At 36.2% G+C, this 22,727-nt stretch overlaps 1 protein-coding gene across 6 annotated transcripts in view; it reads right to left on the bottom strand.

Moving 5' to 3' along the window:
- Positions 1 to 22,727, bottom strand: part of XRCC4 (X-ray repair cross complementing 4) — a 271,894-nt gene that overhangs the window by 13,440 nt on the left and 235,727 nt on the right. For 3 of the 6 annotated variants that reach the window (XM_045074488.1, XM_045074487.1, XM_045074486.1), the window contains one exon: positions 7,900 to 8,536. In XM_045074488.1, the coding sequence (XP_044930423.1) occupies positions 8,425 to 8,536 (112 nt within the window). In that variant the 3' untranslated portion in view covers positions 7,900 to 8,424. Of the gene's footprint in view, positions 1 to 6,111; positions 6,200 to 7,899; positions 8,537 to 22,727 lie in introns of those variants that run through there. The other 3 variants (XR_199943.3, XM_013059782.2, XM_004759129.3) reach the window with 3 other exon arrangements.

Raw genomic sequence — 22,727 nt, forward strand, 5'->3', positions numbered from 1 at the left:
AATCAAATATAAATTGTTCATTTCCTTTGAGGTAAACTACCTCTCTCTGACCCAAACCTCCAATAAATTCCACTATATACAGAGATTTCTCAGTGCTTTTGTCATGGAAGTCAAAGAAAAGGAGGGGAGATCCAGGCTGAGTAGCATGGAGAAGAGAAAAAAGAAAATCAGTTTTACTGTAAAGTATGAGATTCTGAATCCAGTGGTAGCAGGAATTCAGAGCAGAAATGGCCATGAAAATAAATCCTACAGGAATTCACAAAAATCTTAGGAAAAACACGAGACCTCAGAAAGGACCACGAATGGGGAGCTTGAGCTAATAAATTTCAGAGAGAGTCAATTTAGCCAATCATCTGGTTTTACATACTGTATGCTGATGCATTATGTGCTGATTTTTTTTTAAGATTTTTATTTATTTATTTGACAGATAGAGATCACAAGTAGGCAGAGAGACAGGCAGAGAAAGGAGGAAGCAGGCTCTCTGCTGAGCAGAGAGCCCGACGCGGGGCTCGATCCCAGGACCCTGGGATCATGACCTGAGCTGAAGGCAGAGGCTTTAACCCACTGAGCCACCCAGGTGCCCCCATTATGTGCTGATTTGATAGTGTAATAGTAACACTCACGATAAGGGCTTCTATATATGCTTCACTTACTGTGCAGCAGGCTCTGTGCTAAGTTTATCTGCATCATCTCATTTGATTTTCATTGCACGGATGAGAAAATCCAAGTTCAGAGAAAATAAGTCTGTTGCCTAGACTCAGACACTTAACAGGTGGCAGACACAGTGCAGAAACGTGGCTTAATCTCGTTCTCAAATCCACATCCATAATTCCTACTTATTCTATTAGGAAATTCCAGCCAGGAGACACCAGATTTTTTGTGCCTTGTATATACTAAAAGCTCCTACAAATGTAAAGTTGTCACTCTACATTATTCTACATGAGCTTTATTAGTCATCTATTGTTGAAATACCATTATATAACAAACTAACCAAATCTTAGGGGCTATGAGTAACAAGCTATTATTCCACGCTCATGGTCAGCATGGTTGACTATATAGTTCAGTCTCTAAAATGGGGTCAGATGGATGGCTCTTCTAAAGGTTTCAGGATAGTGAGTTTGACTCCAGATTAGGACTGAGTTCAGTTCTGCTCCGTATCTCATCAGGCACCCAGGCAAGAGGGACAGCAGCTACCTGCGGCATGTTTCTCTTACAGCAGAGGTTAGAAGCTCCCAGAGGAAAAAACAGAAACATGTAATATCTCTTAACTCCCAGGCTCAAAAACTGGTATGTTTTTATTTCACCACATTTTATAGCCCAAAGAAAGTCAAAGGAGCGGTGGTGGTGGAGAGTAAATATTTACTGACAATAATTTAATCTTCCATAGTAATCTAAGTACTCCTCTGTAAACCTAGTTCCTCATAGAGGTATACTGTATCTCTTCAAGAAGTCGAACAAGACTGTTTCCAACATTACTTAGTAGAGGCTCTGAAAAATTTTCAGATAAATTCCCTAAATGTTTGCAAAGCACAATGACAAAGCATACTGCTCCCATCATCACTACCAGCATCTCATCCTCATAAGGGATCTAAAAGTCTCACAAAGTTTTCAATCACATCAAGTAAGAGAGAAAGAGACAGAGAACCCATTGTCATCATGTAAGAAGGTGACACCTTGATGGTAATCTTTTCACTATTTGGTAAGATCAACAAAAATTATACTGCTTTGTATTCTTTAAAGGATTAGCATACACATTAATCTACCAATGGTGGCAACTTGGTGGCATTTTACACTTAAAATTCACTTTCACATAAAATTCACAGTACTGTTCTCTGTTGCCAAAGATCACAGATATTTCATACTGTCACTGAAATCCATCAATGAAAAAAAATAAAATCCATCAGTGATTTGAAGACACATCTAATGTAGGTCTGTCGTATATAATGGCATTTTAATGAATTTTAAGATTTATATTATAAAACTATATAAATTTTAATTATTAAAGTGGTTTTACTTTCCTGGCATATTCTAAAGTTTATCTATACCAATCTAGATTAAAGTTCACTTGAAATATTCTTTCAATGGTAGTGTTAACGCCTTACAACTTATTAATTGAAGAAAATAAAATTTAATTAAATTGTTCAGTGGAGAACATATTTGATATCCTTATTAGCTGGGTACGTTTTGCTTTGCTTTAAAGAACCATTTCACTAGTAAGACCTCAGAAAAGGGAGGAGTAATTCTTGGAGACATGCCTGTAGGGCAACTGGCTTTGAACTACAGAAGAACCTGAAGTTGCTCCCCACCCCCACTACGATCTCTGTCCCTGTCAGTCTCACCGATCACATGACACTTCTGCTCTGCCTTGTCTTTCTTCTAATCCATCTCTGTGCTAACTTACACAGCGGCTTTTTCAGTGAACTCAAGTTCGGCCACACCATGAGGGTCCCACTTCTTTCCCTGGTCTAGTCAGCTATGGATTGGGTTGGGAGGTGGGGCAAGGGAAGGTGCATAAAACAAGGGAGCCATACTGGACACCCTGGGATACCACCTCAAAATCCTCCAGAGCCCAGCTCAATAGCCGCCATTTCTTTGGCAATCAGATCCAGGCAGGTATTGCTCTACTTCAGGCAAGTAACAGTCCCTGTGTTGCTCTTTTTCCTGTCTGGGGCTTCCCTGAGACTGCAGCTTTGGTCACCTGCAGGAACCTGCTACATTTTAAACTGGGCCAAGTGAAATATGTGGGAACAGGGCTTCTAGGACACCCTTTACCAATGGAAACAGGAACCCATAGATAGACGCTTCCACCCTTCTGCCCCTAGATGCACAGTCCTGAGATAACTTTCAGAAGGTACCTCAGAAGATCCTGGTGGGGTGAAGCATGTCATTCATAGTCCTGGCCACCTTGATAAGGCATCCTTGCACTGGTTTTTCCTCCTTTCCATGTACATGCTTCTAGTCCAGCACTCCCACTCCCTGGGATCGGATCACCAAATAAATTGCCTGTATGCAAGCCCTTATCCCAGGCTCAGTTTTCAGAGGAATGCAGAGTTAAGTCCGATTTTTACAAGGGTCTTGTATAAGCAGGTTCCATAAGAACTGTCTAATCCACCTACATATATTTGCCAGGCTGTGTTATTTCTAAGATAGTAATTAAGTTGGAGACTGTCTCTAAACCAAAAGTAAGTAGTTCAGAACTAGCCTATGTTCCATTAACTGGAATAGCAGCAACCAAAGTTGCTCCTGCCCTTAATGAGAAAAGCTACTACTGAGATAGGTGCAGGCTCCAATCTCCCTCTCCTCTCCTGAAGAACCAAGAGCCTCAGGGACAAAGAGACCCTCACTCAGAAAATACAGTTCCCTATGAGATTTTGTGATGAGAGTTTAGGATGAAGGGCCTCTATAAGAGGGAAGAAAAATCAACAGATGAACAACAAAATTCCAATGAATTTCATTCAAATGCAGAGGAAAATCAGAAAGTGATAATGATAGTTGGTAAATGAAATGACATGTGGATAACTGAAAGGGATAAAGTAAGTAGAAGGTTGGCTGGGGAGTGTTTTAGGTTGTGTAGATTAGAGAGGTGGGAGTTAGTAGTTCAGAGGACAGGCAGTTATGAAGCAACCACAAAATGCTTGTCACGTATTTTTCAAGGTAACCTTTTCTGATTGTTAAAATATGGAGAAAATCACTGCAAGCTTGTTCACAGAACACTTGGAAATGAAATATGCCCTCCTGAAAAGCATTCATTGGAAGTTTTCAGAACAGCAGCAAAAGATTTTAATTCAGGCAATAGATAGAAATGGATAGTTCTTTTGTGACTAACATTCTCCCTTATAAAATGTGTTAACTACCTAGGTTTTGCATTTCCTGATGTATAGGCAAATTCATGAAGTCTTCATGAATTTAGATGTCAGCTAATTTCATTTTATTAAAAATGGATTCTATAAATACTGAGTGCAAGAATTAGAGACACAAAAGGAGGAGGGTTGGCTGCTTCTGGGCAGTAACTGTTGAGGACCCAATGACTGGTTTTCCTTTCTCATTCCGATATCCAGGAAGGGCTCCACAACCTAAAGATTTGTGGCACTGTGTATCTTACCATAGAAGTGTCAGCTTGAACTAGAGAGCTGCCTTAATTATACAACTTAGCTTCATGCTAAATCCACCTGGCCAATATTCCTTCTGGGATGCCTTCTAACATGTCTCCCTCATTCTGATGACGCACAATTACAAACTTAAACATTAACCCCAAGCCCCTACCTCCACTACCTTCTGTACTCTCTCTGATCTGACAGATCACTTCCTCCTCAGTTCACTGTACCCAACCCTACTAATTCCTCTACCCTCCTCGTTGGACCTTTTATCTTCTATGGACCCTCTCCCATAACTTTTAATTCTTTGTTCTTCTCTTTATGCCACTTACCCTACCATACTGTGATATTATAGTATATCACAGAGTGGTTTGGAACTCCAGTCTCTGGTAGTGTTAACTCCAGTCTTAACCCCCTTCCATATACTTGCACTCTTTGAGAGCAGGTCCCAAATTTCACTTATAGAATATAAGCTCCACAGCAGCAGAGCACATTATTACTCATTGTTGTATCTACTGCCCCAAATAGAGACTGGCACAAATGCTTAACAAATAACTGGTGAGTGGTTGGATTTATCCTTTAATTCTTCATGTGGCCCAGTTCTGCATTTTGTGCATCACTGATCCTTTACATACATTTTTTTAATCAAATTTACCCAATTAAAAGCTACTTGGATCTAAAACATAGGGTTCAGTATTTTATAAATTTGAGTTATAGGTCACTAAGAAAAACTCATCTAAAGTAGTTCTCTGACCTTTTAAAACTACATAATAAAGACATCTCTTTCTGAGATAGGACTTTTTCTTTCATGAACTTCCCTAATGAGGCCTAAGTCATACCATCTGATTATAGACCAGAGCCAAGAATTACACATTTTAAGTTGAAAAAAACTTCAAATATGCAAACACCTTGTTTTACAAACAGAGATAAAAAAAGGTCAAAAGAATTAAAAAGAAAACAAAAGTCATGCTGCATTATAACTTAATTTTTGTGCTTTTCATTTCAGTGTTTTCCCATAACAATCTGTTTTTGAGTATAGACAATGGAAAAATGTGAGGAAAAATCATGGCAGAGAATGACCAGATCTGGATATCTTAACACCAGATCTATAGGTATCTGTCTACATAGCACAAAATGAAAACTATCCCTTCAATATCTCCACACTAGATATAAAGGAGGGAACCATAACTATGGACTTATTATGCTCTGTTCTAACCAGCTGAGTCAATCTGACAAACAGTAATGGTTGAATATATCTCCTGTCCTGGAATAATACTACCAAAATTTTGTAAATGTTATGAACTTTATAGATTCTGTTGTTACAATTATTAGGAAATACTCTTTATAAATCACTCTCTCACTGCTAGTAAGGTAATGGCCAAAATTGTTTTCTTCTTCTTTTTCACTTAAAAAAATTGTACACATATGTATACATACACATACACAGTTGTATACTAATTTTGGTTATTCAAATGAGATGACATTATGTTGAGATTCTCGTACTTCATGTACAAGATCCCCTTGGAAAATTCCAAGACAAATCTCAGATTATATGAAACTCATTATTATAGTGAAGTTCCTATGTAACTGAGTAGAATTTTAGACTTATAAAGTCTATAGACTTATAATTATATTTTACATATTTATATTTGCATTTCTTTTAAATTTTCCTTCTTAAATGGAAGCCACTATGGAAATAAAAATGCAGTAAAATTTCTATTTAAAATATTTTTTTGTTCCGTTGACTTAATAAAATCCTATTTCTGATATCAATAATATGTGTAATTCTTTCTCATTCACTCTCTACAATCAAGCCTACATGCATACGTATTTATGCATATATTATTTATAATTAATCATAAAATGTACTTGAGCTTTCTAAACATTTCTTTGTATCAAATAAATTGACTAAACTTCAACCTAAAGTTTCTTTTCAAAATAGTTTAATAACTTAAAGAAACATTTCAAGTGCCTATGTTGTGACAGACATGCATTTATTCATTCAACAAATGCTTACCAAAAGCCTTTGTGAATCTAGCCCTGTTGTAGGATCTGGAAATAGATAAGACAGATGGTCATACCTCTGCTATGCTGGGGCATATTTCCTATGGGGGACATGAAAGAGAGGGAGAGAGAGAGATGAAAAAAATAATTCTAGGTAGTAACATGCACAGTGAAAAAAGCACTCTAATGGGACAGTGACTGGGAGTGTACTCATCTTTAGAAAGGGTATTTCAGGAAAAGAGACATTTGGTTCGAGACCTGAAAGATGAGAAGCCAACCATATAAAGATGAACATTCTGAGTATAGGGCCCAACAATACAATGGTCCTGAGATTTGCCCTATTTGAGGGACAGTAGAGTGAGGCAGGCAAAGAGAAAGGAGCAGGAAATCAAGGGGAGAGATAGGTAGGGGCCAGATCATATCAGACCTTATATGCTGTGAACTTTATTCAAAGGGCAATAGATTACTACTCAACCCTGTTGTGAAATGATCTTACCTAAAATTTAAAAAAATCAGTTTGTCTCCACAAGGCAGGAGATGAGCAGGCAGACCAGTCAGGAGGCAGATGTAGCAGATACAAAGAGAGAAGTAGATAGAGTCAAGCTGTAATTTGGAGGTAAAAATGTCAGGATGTTGGAGAAGAGGGAAGCAGAGGCACCAAGGAAGATTCCTGGGTTAAAAGGTTTGTGGTTCCGAACTTGTTGGATGGGGAAGACCATGGTGGGGAGTGGTGGGGGAGGAAATGAAGGCTAGAACACAATCAGATCTCTGCTTTACATGTATCTAAACATCCAAATAATCATCCAAAGCAGATAAATATACTCAGTCAGATTTTTAAGAACCTCCTTTTGCAATAAGTTAGTGATAAATTATACACCTGACCTTTGAACAATATGGGTTTGAACCATGCAGGTCCACTTACACACAGATTTTTTACAGGATACTAGTTAAATGTATTGTTTCTTCCTTAGGATTTCTTAATAACATTTTCCTTTATCTAGTTTAGTTTATTATGAGAATACAATATATAACACATATGTAAACAAAATATGTATTAATTGACTTTAAATTATCGGTAAAGTTTCCAGTCAAGACTAGGCTCTTAATGGTTAAGTTTTTAGGGAATCAAAAATTATACATAGTTTTTTGACTACCAGGGTACCAGTGCCCCAAGCCCTATGGTGTTTGAGGGTCAACTGTATGTATACATATATGACTATGGAAATAGAACTCTTAATTTTGGAGATACTAGCATGTAAATGGTATTTAAAGCCAAAGAAAAGCTAGGGAGGCAATGTAGATAATGAAAAGAAGAAAGCTGAAGATGAAGCCTGAGGCACTCAAACACTTAACTGTCAGTCAAGGAGAAGGACTCAGGGGCCAAAATGAAAGAGGAATAAACACAGGAATAAATCAGGTGAATTAAATGTTTACTGAGGAGAAGTGATATGACTACTTCAGGTGTAGCTGAGGACTGAGAATGGACCAACCACTGAATTAATCAACATGGTGGTCACTGTTATCTTTGAGAACCATTAGAAAATGGATGTTCAACTGGAGAGAAGTGAAGGCAAAACGAGAGGGTAGGAGGTAGAAAAAGTTTTTTTTTTTTTAATTCTGTCAGATGTTATTGAGGATAGATAAGTAAATATCACATGGTTCTTGTTTTCCGAGAAGGCCCTTAATGTGTAAGAAATCTTTCATCAACAATCTAGGAAAAATATGTTTTTAATGAAAAAGGGATTACATTTATATTAAGAAGCACCTTGCAAAGCCTGTTACTATAAAAAAAAGAAAAAGCTAAGCTAAATAATATATTTTATTAGGAACACAAAATCTTCAATGCATCAACAATTTTATCATCGGATTTTAAGATTATTTGTTTACAGACTAAAAATAAATTTTACACATCACTTCACAAGTTAAAATGCTTAAACATTGTTCATAATATGACTATTCAAGAAAGAACTATAGACATTTTCTTTGTCCCATTTCCAAAATCTTCCTAGACAGGATGTTAGACAGCTACCACATATAATATGTGTGAATTAAATAAGATAAATGTGTCCTTTGCCATAAAAAGTCTGAGATTTTATGTAATTATAGGCATGTGAATGAATAGTTTAGAATAATGCACCACTGTCATCAAATCATATCTTCATATACATGTATAATCCATTTTGCACAATGGTGTCAATTCAGTGTGTATGTAATTAAATTGTAAGGTACAGTAATAGCTGCGGCTGAGTTGAAATTCTGCTTTTTTAGTTTAAAGAAATGAACAGAAAACATAGTCTAGTGAACATCAAAGTACCTTTTGAGACAGTTAAATCTCATCAAAGAGGTCTTCTGAACTACTGTTTCTTAGAGTTTCTAAAGACATGTTTTCAGCTGAGCTGTGCTCCTTTTTTGACGTCTCAGGTAATGGAGGATCAAACCTAGAGTAAAAAGATAATCAACGGTATTTTATTCTAAAAATGCCATATAGGGTAAAAGAAAATTAAGAGACACAGAAGTGAAACAAAAGTCAAATTCTATTAGAATTGGTTGAGACTCATTTCCATATGCTGCTTGAACATAAAAAAAAAAGAGATGAAGAGAATTTAATTACTTTAACTGCTTTAGTCTCTATTCTGAGCTAACAAAAATTCAAGGGCCTACAACAATACTCATAATTAAGGTCAAGAGATAAAATATCCTCTGTGTTGTAAGTCTTTCTATGCCAAGATACAGAAAGTCTATGTCTCAAGCCATTTATTTAATAATCCCATCACAATTTATATCTTCCTTTGGCTCTCTTAAATTCTACCTATTAACATGCATTAGAACCTCTTAATATCAGAAGTTCTAATCACATGAATTTCCTTTAATGGTCTTTCCATTGTAAGTGTATATAACTGATAATGACTTCACATTTTACCAGTTGTTGATGAAATGTTAGCCCACATTTACTTACTGAATTTACATGTATTTAATAACTACATTTTATTCCATTTCAGTACTAGAGTTACTATATTAAGGGGATGACATCTGTATTTATGTAAATATTCTCTTTGGGTCCTGGGATAAAGGGCATGATGATCCCAGATTGTTAATTGGACTTATAAAACAGTAACCTGCAGGGTAATGGCTCAATCAGAAGGACCCTTGTATAAACCTTATCAGTGGTTCTTTGTGGAACCTAAATAAAACATGCTTCATATTGACAATTAGAGGTGGTTTTAGGGGCAATTATGACTAGGTTGTGTCAATCCACTAAAACTCAGTAATGCCCTCATATTTCCAACTTCAAAGGCAGAGGCAGAGTCATAGCAGCTCAGTAGAGCTAAGAGAATGAGACGTGAAGTCAGGACACCTATGTGTGGATCCAGGTCTATTTCTTCTTAGCCATGTGACTTTAGACAAGTCATTTAACCTAACCAGACTACTGTTTTCTCACCTGCAAAACTGGAATAACAGCTGTCTCAGTGGTGGTCCAAAGATTAAATGAGGCGTCATGTATGAAAATGCTTGTAAATTCCCACAGAACATTTGGAAACTATTATTATTGGCCTCTAATACTGCATAAACTACAAAAAGAAAAAAAGAAAGAAAGAAAGAAAGAAAGGAAAGTTCCAGCTTATAGTTTCTTTAATTTGAAAGGCTAACCAATTAAAAATCCCCAAACACTGAGTTTGTTTAGATTACGAGTATTTAAAAAATCTAGCACCCACACTTAGGCTCAAGAGATTATTAAAAATGAAACTGCCACAGGGTCCTCCTTGGCCTCCTGACTGCATACTATTAACCGTGGTTGGCTGCAACGTGTTCTGTCTTATCCTGAGCAAGCCAAGTTCAGACATCACACTCATGGGAATGCCAAGGTGCTAGGTATTAATGCATTATCAAGATGACAAGTCCTCTCTCTGGGAACTTTAATGTTAAAATTAACAATAAATACAAACACAATTATTGTAACACGTAATTAAATATCTAAAAATATATTTCATAGAAGGAGAAAATGATACAGTAGAGAATAAAAGTATAATTATTACATGTATAAATTTTCAATGTCAACTCAATACATTTAAATATTTTTCTCTGGCCCCAAACGTCTCAGATTGCTTTTTCTCCTTCTGGTAAAATGGAGAATTGATTTTTCTCAAATAAAGTCAGACCTTGAAAAATCTCTAATTTTATTTGTAGTTTAGAGCCAGAAAACAGAGATCAATCAGTTTAGTTTAAAAAAAATTGGCATAAGACAAAAGGACGACTCTGAAGTGATAAGTCTAAAGGCTATGGATTCCTAGTGCTCCGTTTATGATTCCCATCTCCTTCTAAAGTCACAAGGAGCTCAAGAATTAGACTGACTTTTGTTTTCAGTGTCTAGTACATAACAGACGTTCAACAAAAGTTGTTCAATGAATAGGGATCATTTTCTACAGCTTTTATACCTGTGATAAGTCTAATAAATTTAGAACTCTTCCTACAACCGAAAGAAAAGTTTAGCCATCTATTTAAGTAATAAATATTATGACTTTTTATAAATTCTACAAAGCATAAAAAAGAAGATGAAAATGTCCATCATTCTATTTTGCATGATTTGTATTTTCATGGTCTTTCTTTTCACAAAAATGGGATCATTCTAATATATATAATTTTGTTTTGGGGGAATTTTTTTACTCTACACATTAGCAATATCTTTGCATGTTAAGATACTTAGCTACAGGGTCTCTGATAAGCCTTTCAAAGAGCATACATTTTTCTTTATCCATTCACCAAATCTAATTCTCTACTAATTCCTTAAATTTCTGAAATCTGTCCTCATTCTTACCTCTCTCCTAGAAGTGTTTTAGGGAGCTCATAAATAAGAACCTAATTAAGAAGAAAAATAACCTCTTCTTAGTCATCAGTGTTCCTCTATGCAGAAGTTGATAAATAGGGGGAGGAGCAAGATGGTGGATGAGTAGGAGACCTAAATATTGTCAGGGTCCAGGAATTAAGCTAAATAGTTATCAAACCATTCTGAACACCTACAAACTTATTAGGAGATGAAAAAGAAGAAGAGCAGCAATTCTAGGAACAGAAAAGCAACCACTTTATGGAAGGTAGGACATGTGGAGAAGTGAATCCAAGGTGATATATGGGAAGATAGACCACGGGGGAGGGGCCGGCTCCTCACAAGCAGAGCACAAAATCTGAAGTTTTGTAAGTCTGCTCCATGGAGGGACATCGATCCAGAGGCTAAGAAGGGGATGGAGCCCTCCCTCATGGGGACAGTGTGGTCTCACTACCCACGGGGTCACAGAAAGACCAGAAGTGCCTGAGTGCAGCAGAGCGCTCAGGTATCAGAGACAGGAAGCCGGCTGCAGAGAAGGATCCCAGCAGTGGGATCCCAGCTTGGGATTACCTTAAACTGTGATCCAAGGCACAGCGTGGGCACTGCTCTTTAAAAGCAGGGACACCACAAGACCCCACAAGTCCAGGTCCAGGGAGACCCTCCCCTTCCACCTCCAGGAGGGATGGTGTGGGAGTATGCTGTAGGAATCTGCTGGGTATGGAGACTCCAAACAGGGCCGTAGGCCAAAGATAGAAACACTTGGTCATAGGCTGGGTGAGCTTGGAGCCGGCCAGAGACCGGGGAGTCTGGAGGGACTGACTGCCTTTCTCTGAGGGTGCGCTGAGGAATGGGGCCCTGAGCTCTCTGGACTCCCCGGTCTCTGGCTGGGTCTGGGGATTGGGCTGGGGATTGGGAGACCACCTTTTTCAATCTCATCCTCCAAAGCTGTATAGAAAGCGCTCAGGGAACAAAAGCTACAGAAAGCAAACCCGAGCAGATTACTTAGCCTGGTCCCTGGCAAAGGTGGTGCAGATCCACCTCTGGCAAAGACATTTGAGAATCACTGCAACAGACCCTGCCCCCAGAAGATCAACAAGAACAGCCAGCCAAGACCAAGTTCACTGATCAACAAGAACTGTGGAACTGCAGAGCTAGTAGAATGCAGCACATAGAATTCATAGAATTCTTCCCCATGATTCCTTAGTCTTTCAAAGTTAAATTTTTAAATTTTTTTTCTTATTTTATTTTAAAATATTTTCCTCTTTCCTATTTCAACATATTTTTGAATATTTTATCTTATCAATACCTTTTTGAATTTTTCATTCTTATACTCTATACCTTCATTCTATTTAACTTTATTTTTTGTATGCATATAAGTTTTTCATTCTTTAAAATTTTGATACGCTTTCTTCTAACAGATGAAAATATACCCTAAATATAGCATATAGCTTTGTGGCTTTGTTGTAGTCTCCAACCTGATCATATGCCCACCTTTTTTTTTCTTTCTTCAACTAACTTATCAATTCCCTCTTAGAATCTTTTTAAATTTTCATCTTTACAATCATACTCTATCCCTTCATTGTGTTTACCCTTATTTTTTTTGTGTATATATAGATATATATATATCTATACACACACACACACACATATACATATATTGTATATATATATATTTTTTTTTTCTTTCTTTAAAATTTTGGGAAACAGTTTCTTCTAACAGACTAAAATACACACAAAATCAAATATGTGGCTTTATTCTATTCACCAGTCTAATCATGTGGGGGGCAAAAAAAAAAAAAATATATATATATATATATAGAGAGAGAGAGAGAGAGAGATTTTCTTTTCCCCTTCTCCTTTCTTCTCCCCCCAATCCCCAATTTTGGGTTTCTTCTGACTTGGTTAGTGCATATTTTTCTGGGGTTGTTGCTATCCTTTTAATATTTAGTTCTCTCATTTATCTATTCTTAACTGGATAAAATGACAAGGCAAAAAAACTCACCTCAAAAAAATAGAACAAGAGGTAGTACTGATGGCTAGGAACCTTTTCAATAAGGACATCAGTAACGTGTTAGAACTAGATTTCAGAATGATGATTATCAAGATGCTAACTGGGCATGAAAAAAGCATAGAAGATACTAGGGAAACCTTTTCTGGAGAATTAAAATCCTTTTCTGGAGAAATAAAAGAACTAAAAGCTAACCCAGTTGATATCAAAAAAGCTATTAATGCAGTGCAATAATAAACAGAGGCTCTTATTGCTAGGATAAATGGGGCAGAAGAGAGAATCAGTGATATAGAAGACCAAATGATGGATAATAAAGCAAGCTGCAAAAAAGAGAGATAAACTACTTCTGGACCATGAGGGGAGAATATGAGAGATAAGTGAAAGCAAAAGACAAAACAATATTAGAATAATTGGGATCCCAGAAAACGAAGAAAGGGGGGGAAGAGGTATATTGGAGCAAATTACAGCAGAGAATTTCCCTAATTTGGTGAAGGGAATAAGCATTAAAATCGAGGAAGCACAGAAAACCCCATTCAAAATCTATAAGAATAGGTCCATACTGTGTCACCTAACAGTAAAACTTAAAAGTATCAGTGATAAAGAGAAAGTCCTGAAAATAGCTTTGAACAAGAGGTTTGTAATATATAACAGTAAAAATATTAGATTGGCAGCAGACTTATCCACAGAGACCTGGCAGGCCAGAAAGAACTGGCATGATATATTCAGAGGATTAAAGGAGAAAAACATGCAGCAAAGAATAGTACATCCAGCTAGGCTGTCATTGAAAATAGAAGGAAAGATAAAAACCCTTCAGGACAAACAAAAACTAAAAGAATTTGCAAACACCAAACCAGCCCTACAGGCAATATTGAAAGGGGTCCTCTAAGCAAAGAGAGAGCCTAAAAGTAACAGACCAGAATGGAACAGAGACAATATACAGTAATAGTCACTTTATAGGCAATATAATAGCATAAAATTTATATCTTTCAGAAGTTACCCTGAATGTAAATGGGCTAAATGTCCTGATCAAAAGACACAGGGAATCAGGATGGATTAAAAAAACAAGACCCATCAATATGCTGTCTATAAGAAACTCATTTTAAACACAAAGACACCTCCAGATCTAAAGTGAGGGATTGAAAACTATTTACCATGCTAATGGACATCAAAAGAAAGCTGGGGTGGCAATCCTTATAACAGATAAATTAGATTTTAAGCCAAGGACAATACTAAGAAATGAGGAAGGATACTATATCATATTTAAAGGGTCTGTCCAATAAGAAGATATAACAATTTTAAATATCTACGCCCCCAACATGGGAGCAGCCAACTATATAAACCAATTAATAACAAAATCAAAGAAACACATCAACAATAATACAATAATAGTAGGGGACTTTAACACCCCCCTCACTGAAATGGACAGATCACCGAAGCAAAAGATAAACAAGGAAATAAAGTCTTTAAATGACACACTGGACAAGATGGACATCAAAGATATATTCAGAACATTCCACCCCAAAGCAACAGAATACACATTCTTCTCTAGTACACATAGAACATTCTCCAGAATACATCACATCCTGGGTCAAAATCAGGTCTCAGCCTGTACCAAAAGACTGGGATCATTCCCTGCATATTTTCAGACTACAATGCTTTGAAACTAGAACTCAGCCACATGAAGAAAGTTGGAAAGAACTCAAATACATGGAGGCTAAAGAGCATCCTACTAAAGAATGAAGGGTTCAACCAGGAAACTAAAGAAGAATTAAGAGAATTCATGGAAACAAACAAACAAAAAAAAAACCCACCCAGATCTGTTCAAATCTTTGGGATACAGCAAAGGCAGTCCTGAGAGGAAAGTACATAGCAATACAAGCCTTTCTCAAGAAACAAGAAAGGTCTCAAGTATACAACCTAACCCTACACCTAAAGGGCTGGAGAAAGAACAGCAAAGAAAGCAAAAACCCATCAGGAGAAGAGAAATAATACAGATCAGAGCAGCAATCAATGAAATAGAAATCAAAAGAATGGTAGAACAGATCAACTAAACTATGAGCTAGTTCTTTGAAAGAGTTAATAAGATTGATAACCCCCTGGCCAGACTTTTCCGAAAGAAAAGAGAAAGGGCCCAAAATAATAAAACCATGAATGAAAGCAGAGAGATCACAACCAACACCAAAGAAATAAAAAGTTATAAGAACATATGAGCAACAATACGCCAGCAAATTTCACAATCTGGAACAAATGGATGCATTCCTAGAGACATATAAACTACAAAAACTGAACCAGGAAGAAATAGAAAACCTGAACAGACCCATAACCAGTAAGGACTTTGAAACAGTAATCAAAAATCTCCCAAAAAACAAGAGCCCAGGGCCAGATGACTTCCCAGGGGAATTCTACCAAACATTTAAGGAAGAATAAATACCTATTCTCCTGAAACTGTCCCAAAAAATAGAAATGGAAGGAAAATTTTCAAACTCATTTTATGAGGCCAGCATTATGTTGATCCAACAACCACAGACCCTATCAAAAAGGAGAATTACAGACCAATATCCCTGATGAGCACGAATAATAGCCAATAGGATCCAACAGTACATTAAAAGGATTATTCTCCAGAATCAAGTGGGATTTATTCCTGGACTGCAAGGCTGGTTCAAAATCTGCAAATCAATCAATGAGATGCAATACATTAATAAAAGAAAGAACAAGAACCCTATGATACTCTTAATAGATGCTGAAAAAGCTTTTGACATAGTATGGCATCCCTTCTTGATCAAAACTCTTCACAGGGAGGGAGAGAGGGTACATACCTCAATGTCATCAAAGCCATCTATGATAAACCCACAGCAAATATTCTCAATTGGGGAAAATTGATAGCTTTTTCCCTAAGGTAAGGAAAATGACAGGGCTGTCTACTATCACCACTGCTATTCAACATAGTACTAAAATCCTAGCCTCAGCAATCAGACAACAAAAAGAATTAAAAGGCATGCACGTTGGCAAAGAAGAAGTCAACCTCTTACTCCTTGTAGATGATATGATACTTTATGTGGAAAACCCAAAAGACTCCACTCCAAAACTGCTAGAACTCATACAGGAATTCAGTAAAGTGTCAGTATACAAAATCAATGCGCAGAAATCAGTTGCATTTCTGTACACCAAAAACAAGACAGAAGAAAGAGAAATTAAGGACTCAATCCCATTTACAACTGCACCCAAAATCATAAGATACATAGGTGTAAATCTAACCAAAGAGGCAAAGAATTTGTACTATAGGACTATATTTGTACTATTTTTGTATATTTGTACTATAGGAATATATTTGTATATTTGTACTATAGGAAACTATGAAGTACTCATGAAAGAAATTGAGGAAGATGCAAAGAAATGGAAAAATGTTCCATACTCATAGATTGGAAGAACAAATATTGTGGAAATGTCCCTGCTACTTAGAGCTATCTACATATTTAATGCAATCCCTATCAAAATACCATAAAAATACCATTTGTTTTCAAACAAATAATCCTAAAATTTATATGGAACCAGAAAAGACCCCAAATAGCCAGAGGAATGTTGAAAAAGAAAACCAAAGTTGGTGGCATCACAATTCCATACTTCAAGCTCTATTACAAGTTGTCATCATCAAGACAGTATGGTACTGGCACAAAAACAGACCCATACATCAATGGGACAGAAGAGAGAGCCCAGAAATGGACCCTCAATTCTATGGTCAACTAATCTTGACAAAGCAGGAAAGAATGTCCAATGGAAAAAAGTCTCTTCAACAAGTGGTGCTGGGAAAATTGGGACAGCCACATGCAGAATAATGAAACTGGATCATTTGCTTACATCACACACAAAAATAGACTCAACATGGATGAAAGACCTCAATGTGAGACAGGAATCCATCAAAATCCTTGAGGAGAACACAGGCAGCAACCTCTTCCACCTCAGCCACAGCAGTTTCTTCACAGAAACATCACAAAAGGCAAGGGAGGCAAGGTTAAAAATGAACTATTGGGACTTCATCAAAATTAAAAACTTTTGTACAGCAAAGGAAACAGTCAATGAAACCAAAAGAGAACTGACAGAATGGGAGAAGATATTTGCAAACAACATATCAGATAAAGGGCTAGTATCCAAAATCTATAAAGTATTTACCAAACTCAACACCCAAAGAACAAATAACCCAATCAAGAAATGGGCAGAAGAGAGGACATGAACAGACATTTCTGCAAAGAAGACATCCAGATGGCCAACAGACACATGAAAAAGTGCTCCACATCACTTGGCATCAGGGAAATACAACTCAAACCACAATGAGATACCACCTCACACCAGTCAGAATGGCTAAAATCAGCCGTCAGTAAATGATAGGTGTTGGCAAGGATGTGGAGAAAGGGTAACCCTCCTACAGTGTTGGTGGGAATGCAAGCTGGTGCAGTCACTCTGGAAAATAGTATGGAGGTTTCTCAAAAAGCTGAAAATAGAGCTTACCCTACGACCCAGCAATGGCACTACTGGTTTTTGTTTTTTAAAAATTTTTAAAATTTATTTATTTATTTATTGCACTACTGGGTTTTACCTTGAAGGTACAAATGTAGTGATCTGACAGGCATGTACACTTGAATGTTTATATCAGCAATGTCCACAATAGCCAAAATATGGAAAGAACCTAGATGTCCATCAACAGATGAATGGATAAAGAAGATATGATATATGGGTGTGTGTGTGTGTGTGTGTGTGTATAAAAAATGCAGCCATCAAAAAACAAAATCTTGCCATTTGCAACAACATGGATGGATATCTTGCTGAGTGAAATAAGTGTATCAGAGGAAGACAATTATCATATGATCTCACTGGTAGGAATTTGAGAGGCAGGCAGGGGGTCATAGGGGTAGGGAGTAAAAAGATGAAACAAAATGGGATTGGGAGGGAGACAAACCATAAGGGCCTCTTAATCTCATGAAACAAACTGAGGGTTGCTGAGCAGTGGGAGGGAAAGCGATAGTGTGGTTGGTGATAGACATTGGGAAGGGTTTATGCTACGGGGAGTGCTGTGAATGGTGTAGAACTGATGATTCACAGACCTGTACCCCGAAACAAATAGCACATTATATGTTAATAAAAAAAGATACTCATCTACATTCATCATTTTAATTTGACTGTACTAGCCACTGATCTACTGATGGATATTTGGGTTATTTCATTTTTCAATGCTCTTACAAACAAACCAATTAATATCCTTAAACATATAACTTAGTATATTTATCACATTATTTTTTCATGAACATGCTTATTCCAAGAATTCATGCTTAGAGGTAAAGTCTGAAAGTAAATAACTTAGAGAATCTGTATCTAAAGTCTTAATAGAAAATGAGCTAAACAAGTAACTTGAAATTTGGGAGTTCCTCCAGAACATTAGTTATGGCCATTTTAAGTCCTAAATGTTCCACAAAGACTTTTCACATTCAGCCTGATTTTTCTTTTCTTTAAAAGTACCTTTCCTTTCATTTAAAGTACCTAATGTCTTTACCTTCTATTTCAATATATAATTTTATTAATTTAATCAATATTTGTTTAGTATGTAGTATGAACAGGTCACTGTATTAGGGGAATAAAACAAACTGATAAAGGTATCAAATGATTCTTGCTCTCTGGAAGCTTGCAGTTAAAATTTTTGCTTTTTCTGATTTTTAGAAAAATGTATCTTTTCATCCTAAAAATTTTATAAGGAGCTTGAAGTAACTATGTAATATATTTTTTTCACAGTGATTTGTCCTTTTGGGAATCTCTATAAATATTGTATCAATATTTAGGACTCAGGAAGATTTTTCGGGGATTTTTATGGAAAACTTCATTCAACAGGAGGAATTCTGAAGCCAGGGTCAAGGATTTTTATTTATACTTCAACACTCTGAGATTTTGGTCAGGTGACTGCAGTTTTCTAGATCTCTTTTCTGGGTCTTTTCTGGATCTCAGTGTCTTAATTTAATTTGTGGGACGTTATGATTACTATAAATGATCTGAGAGTTCTTCCAGGTCCTGACTTTTAGAACAGTTACACTCAGTTGAGCACAGACTACTTTCCAAAACACAGGTTCTTAATAAATATCTGTGGAATAAACGAATATTGTAAATTAAAGAAGAATGGCTAATGATAAGAATAAACCACCTTTGTAGAGTTTAATGCTTAAGTTTAAGGACTTTTTAAATAAAGGGAATAAGTGAAACTAGATGATGACAGCTTTACTAAAAGATGACTTCTGTTCTCAACAATACAACTGCAGAGATTTCTGTTTTATTAGCTTGATTCCACACTGTATTAGAATACAAACATATACACAACTACACAGGAACTACACTTCAAATCAAAATATCAAAACTGCATGACCACCATCTAATAACAATGAATAATATAAATCAAAAGTTAAATTTGTCAAAAGATTTATCTCATCCTGGGAAAGTTTCTCTAAAATGTTTGAATGAAGATTGGCTTCTCTTATAACTTTCTGGGAGTTGAATTACCAACATCTTTTAAAATGTTATTTCCAGTTATTGGCTCATTTTCTAAGGGCTTTCTCAGCCTAGTTTAGTACTGGGCCATGGCTGGAATATCAACCTTTTCTTACTCAAATGAGAAATATTAATATAGTTTGGGTGAATCCCTTGCATTTTGTTTTATATTCTGAGAATAATATTCCTGAATCATGTCCAGGAGCCAAGCTGAGCAAAATGAGAGCTCCAGAAGAATGTGTAATGATTAATGGCACTGTGACACTTGAAAAATCATGCCCACTTGACTATGACAGAAACAATGGTCCTGAAATCAAAAATCAAAGGTCAATTTTTATGTGGCCTAACTATGTATCACTACCTACACAATACACACAACAAATTGAGGAGAATGTCTTTAGGATCTTATAATAGATAAGTTTTTGTTTTTGTTTCTCTTTTTAAGCATAAATGGAAACCATAAAGATCGATCAATTCAATTACATTAGAAGCATTAGAAGTAAGTACTTCTACTGATCAGTAGAAACCTTAATGAAAAGGAAAAGACAAGTTACAAACTGAAAGGAGATGTTGCAACATAAGCTACTGACAAAGGATCACTATCTAAAACTCCTATAACATTAAAAAAATCCAACATAAGTAAACAATGTATGCCAAAGACCACAGGAACTCAAGAGAAGGGAACAGTGGGGACAAATAAGCATACGATGATAAAATTGACTTCACTGGTAACCAAGGAAATAAAAACCACTATGAAATATTTTACACCAGATTAGCAAAAATGAAAATGTCCAACAATAGCAGAGATCATACAGGACATGGAATGTAACAAGATGAATTACTACCACTTAGAGTATAAACAGTGAAATCATTTTGGGTAACAATTTGGCAACCATTAACCAGGTATATGGAGATGTTTATATCTATACCCAGGAATTCTACTCCTATGCACACATTCTCAAGAAACATTTGCATATCTGTGTCAGGAGATATGTGCACAAATGTTCATTGGTGCATTGCTTTTAGTAGTGAAGAACTGAAAACTACCCAATGTCTCTCAACAGGAAAATAGGCAAGTAAGTTGCAGAATTTTCACACCATAGACTACAACAATACAGCTATACACATGCATGAATCAGTGTTAAACAAAAGAGCAAAGCACAAAAAAATACACATAATATGATTCTATTACTTATTAAGTCCAAAAACATGCAAAACTAGGCAGTATTCCTCTCTGAACACCAGTGTGTGTGTGTGTGTGTGTGTGTCTACTGTGTTAGTATAATTGTGTAAGTATATAACAGTTCTTTGCTCTTCCATGGCAATGTTCTCAGATTGCTGGGTTTTTTGAGTTTAGCTTCTGTGAAGATGGTGATACAGAAGAGGGATTAGTATTAGTATTAGTATTAGTATTAGTTTGGGTGTAAAGGGTTTGCCTTTAAACTTTTCACTTAAATTAGGCATAAAGGGTTCAGTGAGTCTCAAGTGCCTGCAGGATATGTGAATGGGGATAGACAGTGAACAGGTAAACCATTACATAGGTGGGGAGCTCAGGGGAGCAGTTGGGGTTTTGTGTAGGGAGATAGCAGTCACTGCTGTTATCACTGGCACTAAAGGCAAAAGAGCGGAAGAGAACTATACTATCAGAGAAAACAGTTTCATATAGAATTCTGCAGAGTATTAAAATTGCAAGGCAGACAGAAATGATTAAAAGGAGACTGTAAAGGAATGATGTAAGGAGATACAAGGAGAATCAGAGAGAAGTGCTGTCAAGGGCCAATGGCCAAGTTCATTTTGTGTGCTCACAGCTTATGCTCTTTCCACATGCCACCCAAATGCTAGCTTTCTATACAACTTTGCTCAATCTAGAAATCCACGTTTTCACGCACTATGAATTATCTGGAGTTGAGAAGAACAGCTTGGAAGGATGCTACTATTGCTGTGGTTTATTAGAGAAAAGAACAGGCCATGTTTTCTTTTGGAAAGAAGGAGGTCTGAAACTCTTGGACTGCAGTAGCCACAGCAAGAATATAGCAGATCGGTCAGTTCCTGCCCAGCCACCAAAGCAGATCATTCTAAAGTAGCTGTTTCTTTCACATTTTAGTTATATCTACATATATGTGTATACTACCAACTTCCCTGGCATCCATCCAGGCATCAGGGTAAAGATTAGACATGGTGTGAGAGGTAAGTTAGGGGTGATGTACTGGGAGAGAATCAGACCAGAGCGCTGGCAAGGACATAAACTATTTTATAATATTAAAAGCCAAACAGCAAATGATTTGTTTTTTAGGATGTAACAAATCAAACCTTCATCAAAAGGACCACAAAAAAATAGCCAAATGAAGGTATTCTGTACTTGCTAGTATTAAATAACTGCGCAGCTAACATACTGACCTTAACAGAGTTCCCCAAATAAACTCAATTACAGAAACATTCTTTAAATGGAAAAGTCTGAAATGTATGCTTAAAGATTTGACATTACCAGAATTACCACAGTATTTTCAAATTAAATTTCAGTATTCAAAATTTTTTTGATCTTAGAATAAGTGGGAAAAGTAGCTTCAAATTTCTAGTTGACCTTATAAAAACCAAAAGCATATCCTAAACAAATTAACAGACTGAAGTCATCAGGGCTCAGTAAAACAAGTGTTGTATGATGTCTGGAATTCAGTGGGCCCAGACGCCATTGTCTTGGCCTGGGAAAATGAAAGAAGAGAAGTTAAAACTTCATTTCTGGCAAGTAAAATGGCAATTAAATAGTGTTAGTTATTTTCAATTAAATTTCTGAAGATATCTTTTTCTAAAGAATATGACTTTGCTGTTCAAATGTATTAAGAGCAAGAAGAAAACAGAAATATGCTTTTGAAATAAGTAATTCTGACTGAAACAAAAAAGCAGAATTCTGAAGAGTGACTATACTTAATGTTAAGATGCTTTATAGGCATTGGGAAAGAAAGATAACTCTAAAATTTTCCTATAAAATATATATATTATGGATTTGAAAAAAGACATTGTGATTCTATACAATTCAATGTGTTAAGTCACAAACATTAAGAAATATATGTTTGCAGTCCACAAGGATGCCAACATTTATGCAGGAATTTTATAATAAATTGGAAGATTTTCTTACTTACTGTACTTTATTCAGATAAATAATATTACTCTGATAATTCATCAGATGATTAATATTAGAATCTACACATGCTTTGAAAAACCAATACCTGAAAAACCCTATATTAAAAAACCCTACATTAAATCTCACTTCTTTCTACATTCA

Source organism: Mustela putorius, unplaced genomic scaffold (genome assembly GCF_011764305.1).
Source record: "Mustela putorius furo isolate JIRA1106 unplaced genomic scaffold, ASM1176430v1.1 tig00537350_pilon_pilon_pilon, whole genome shotgun sequence".
Classification (NCBI taxonomy): Eukaryota; Metazoa; Chordata; class Mammalia; order Carnivora; family Mustelidae; genus Mustela; species Mustela putorius.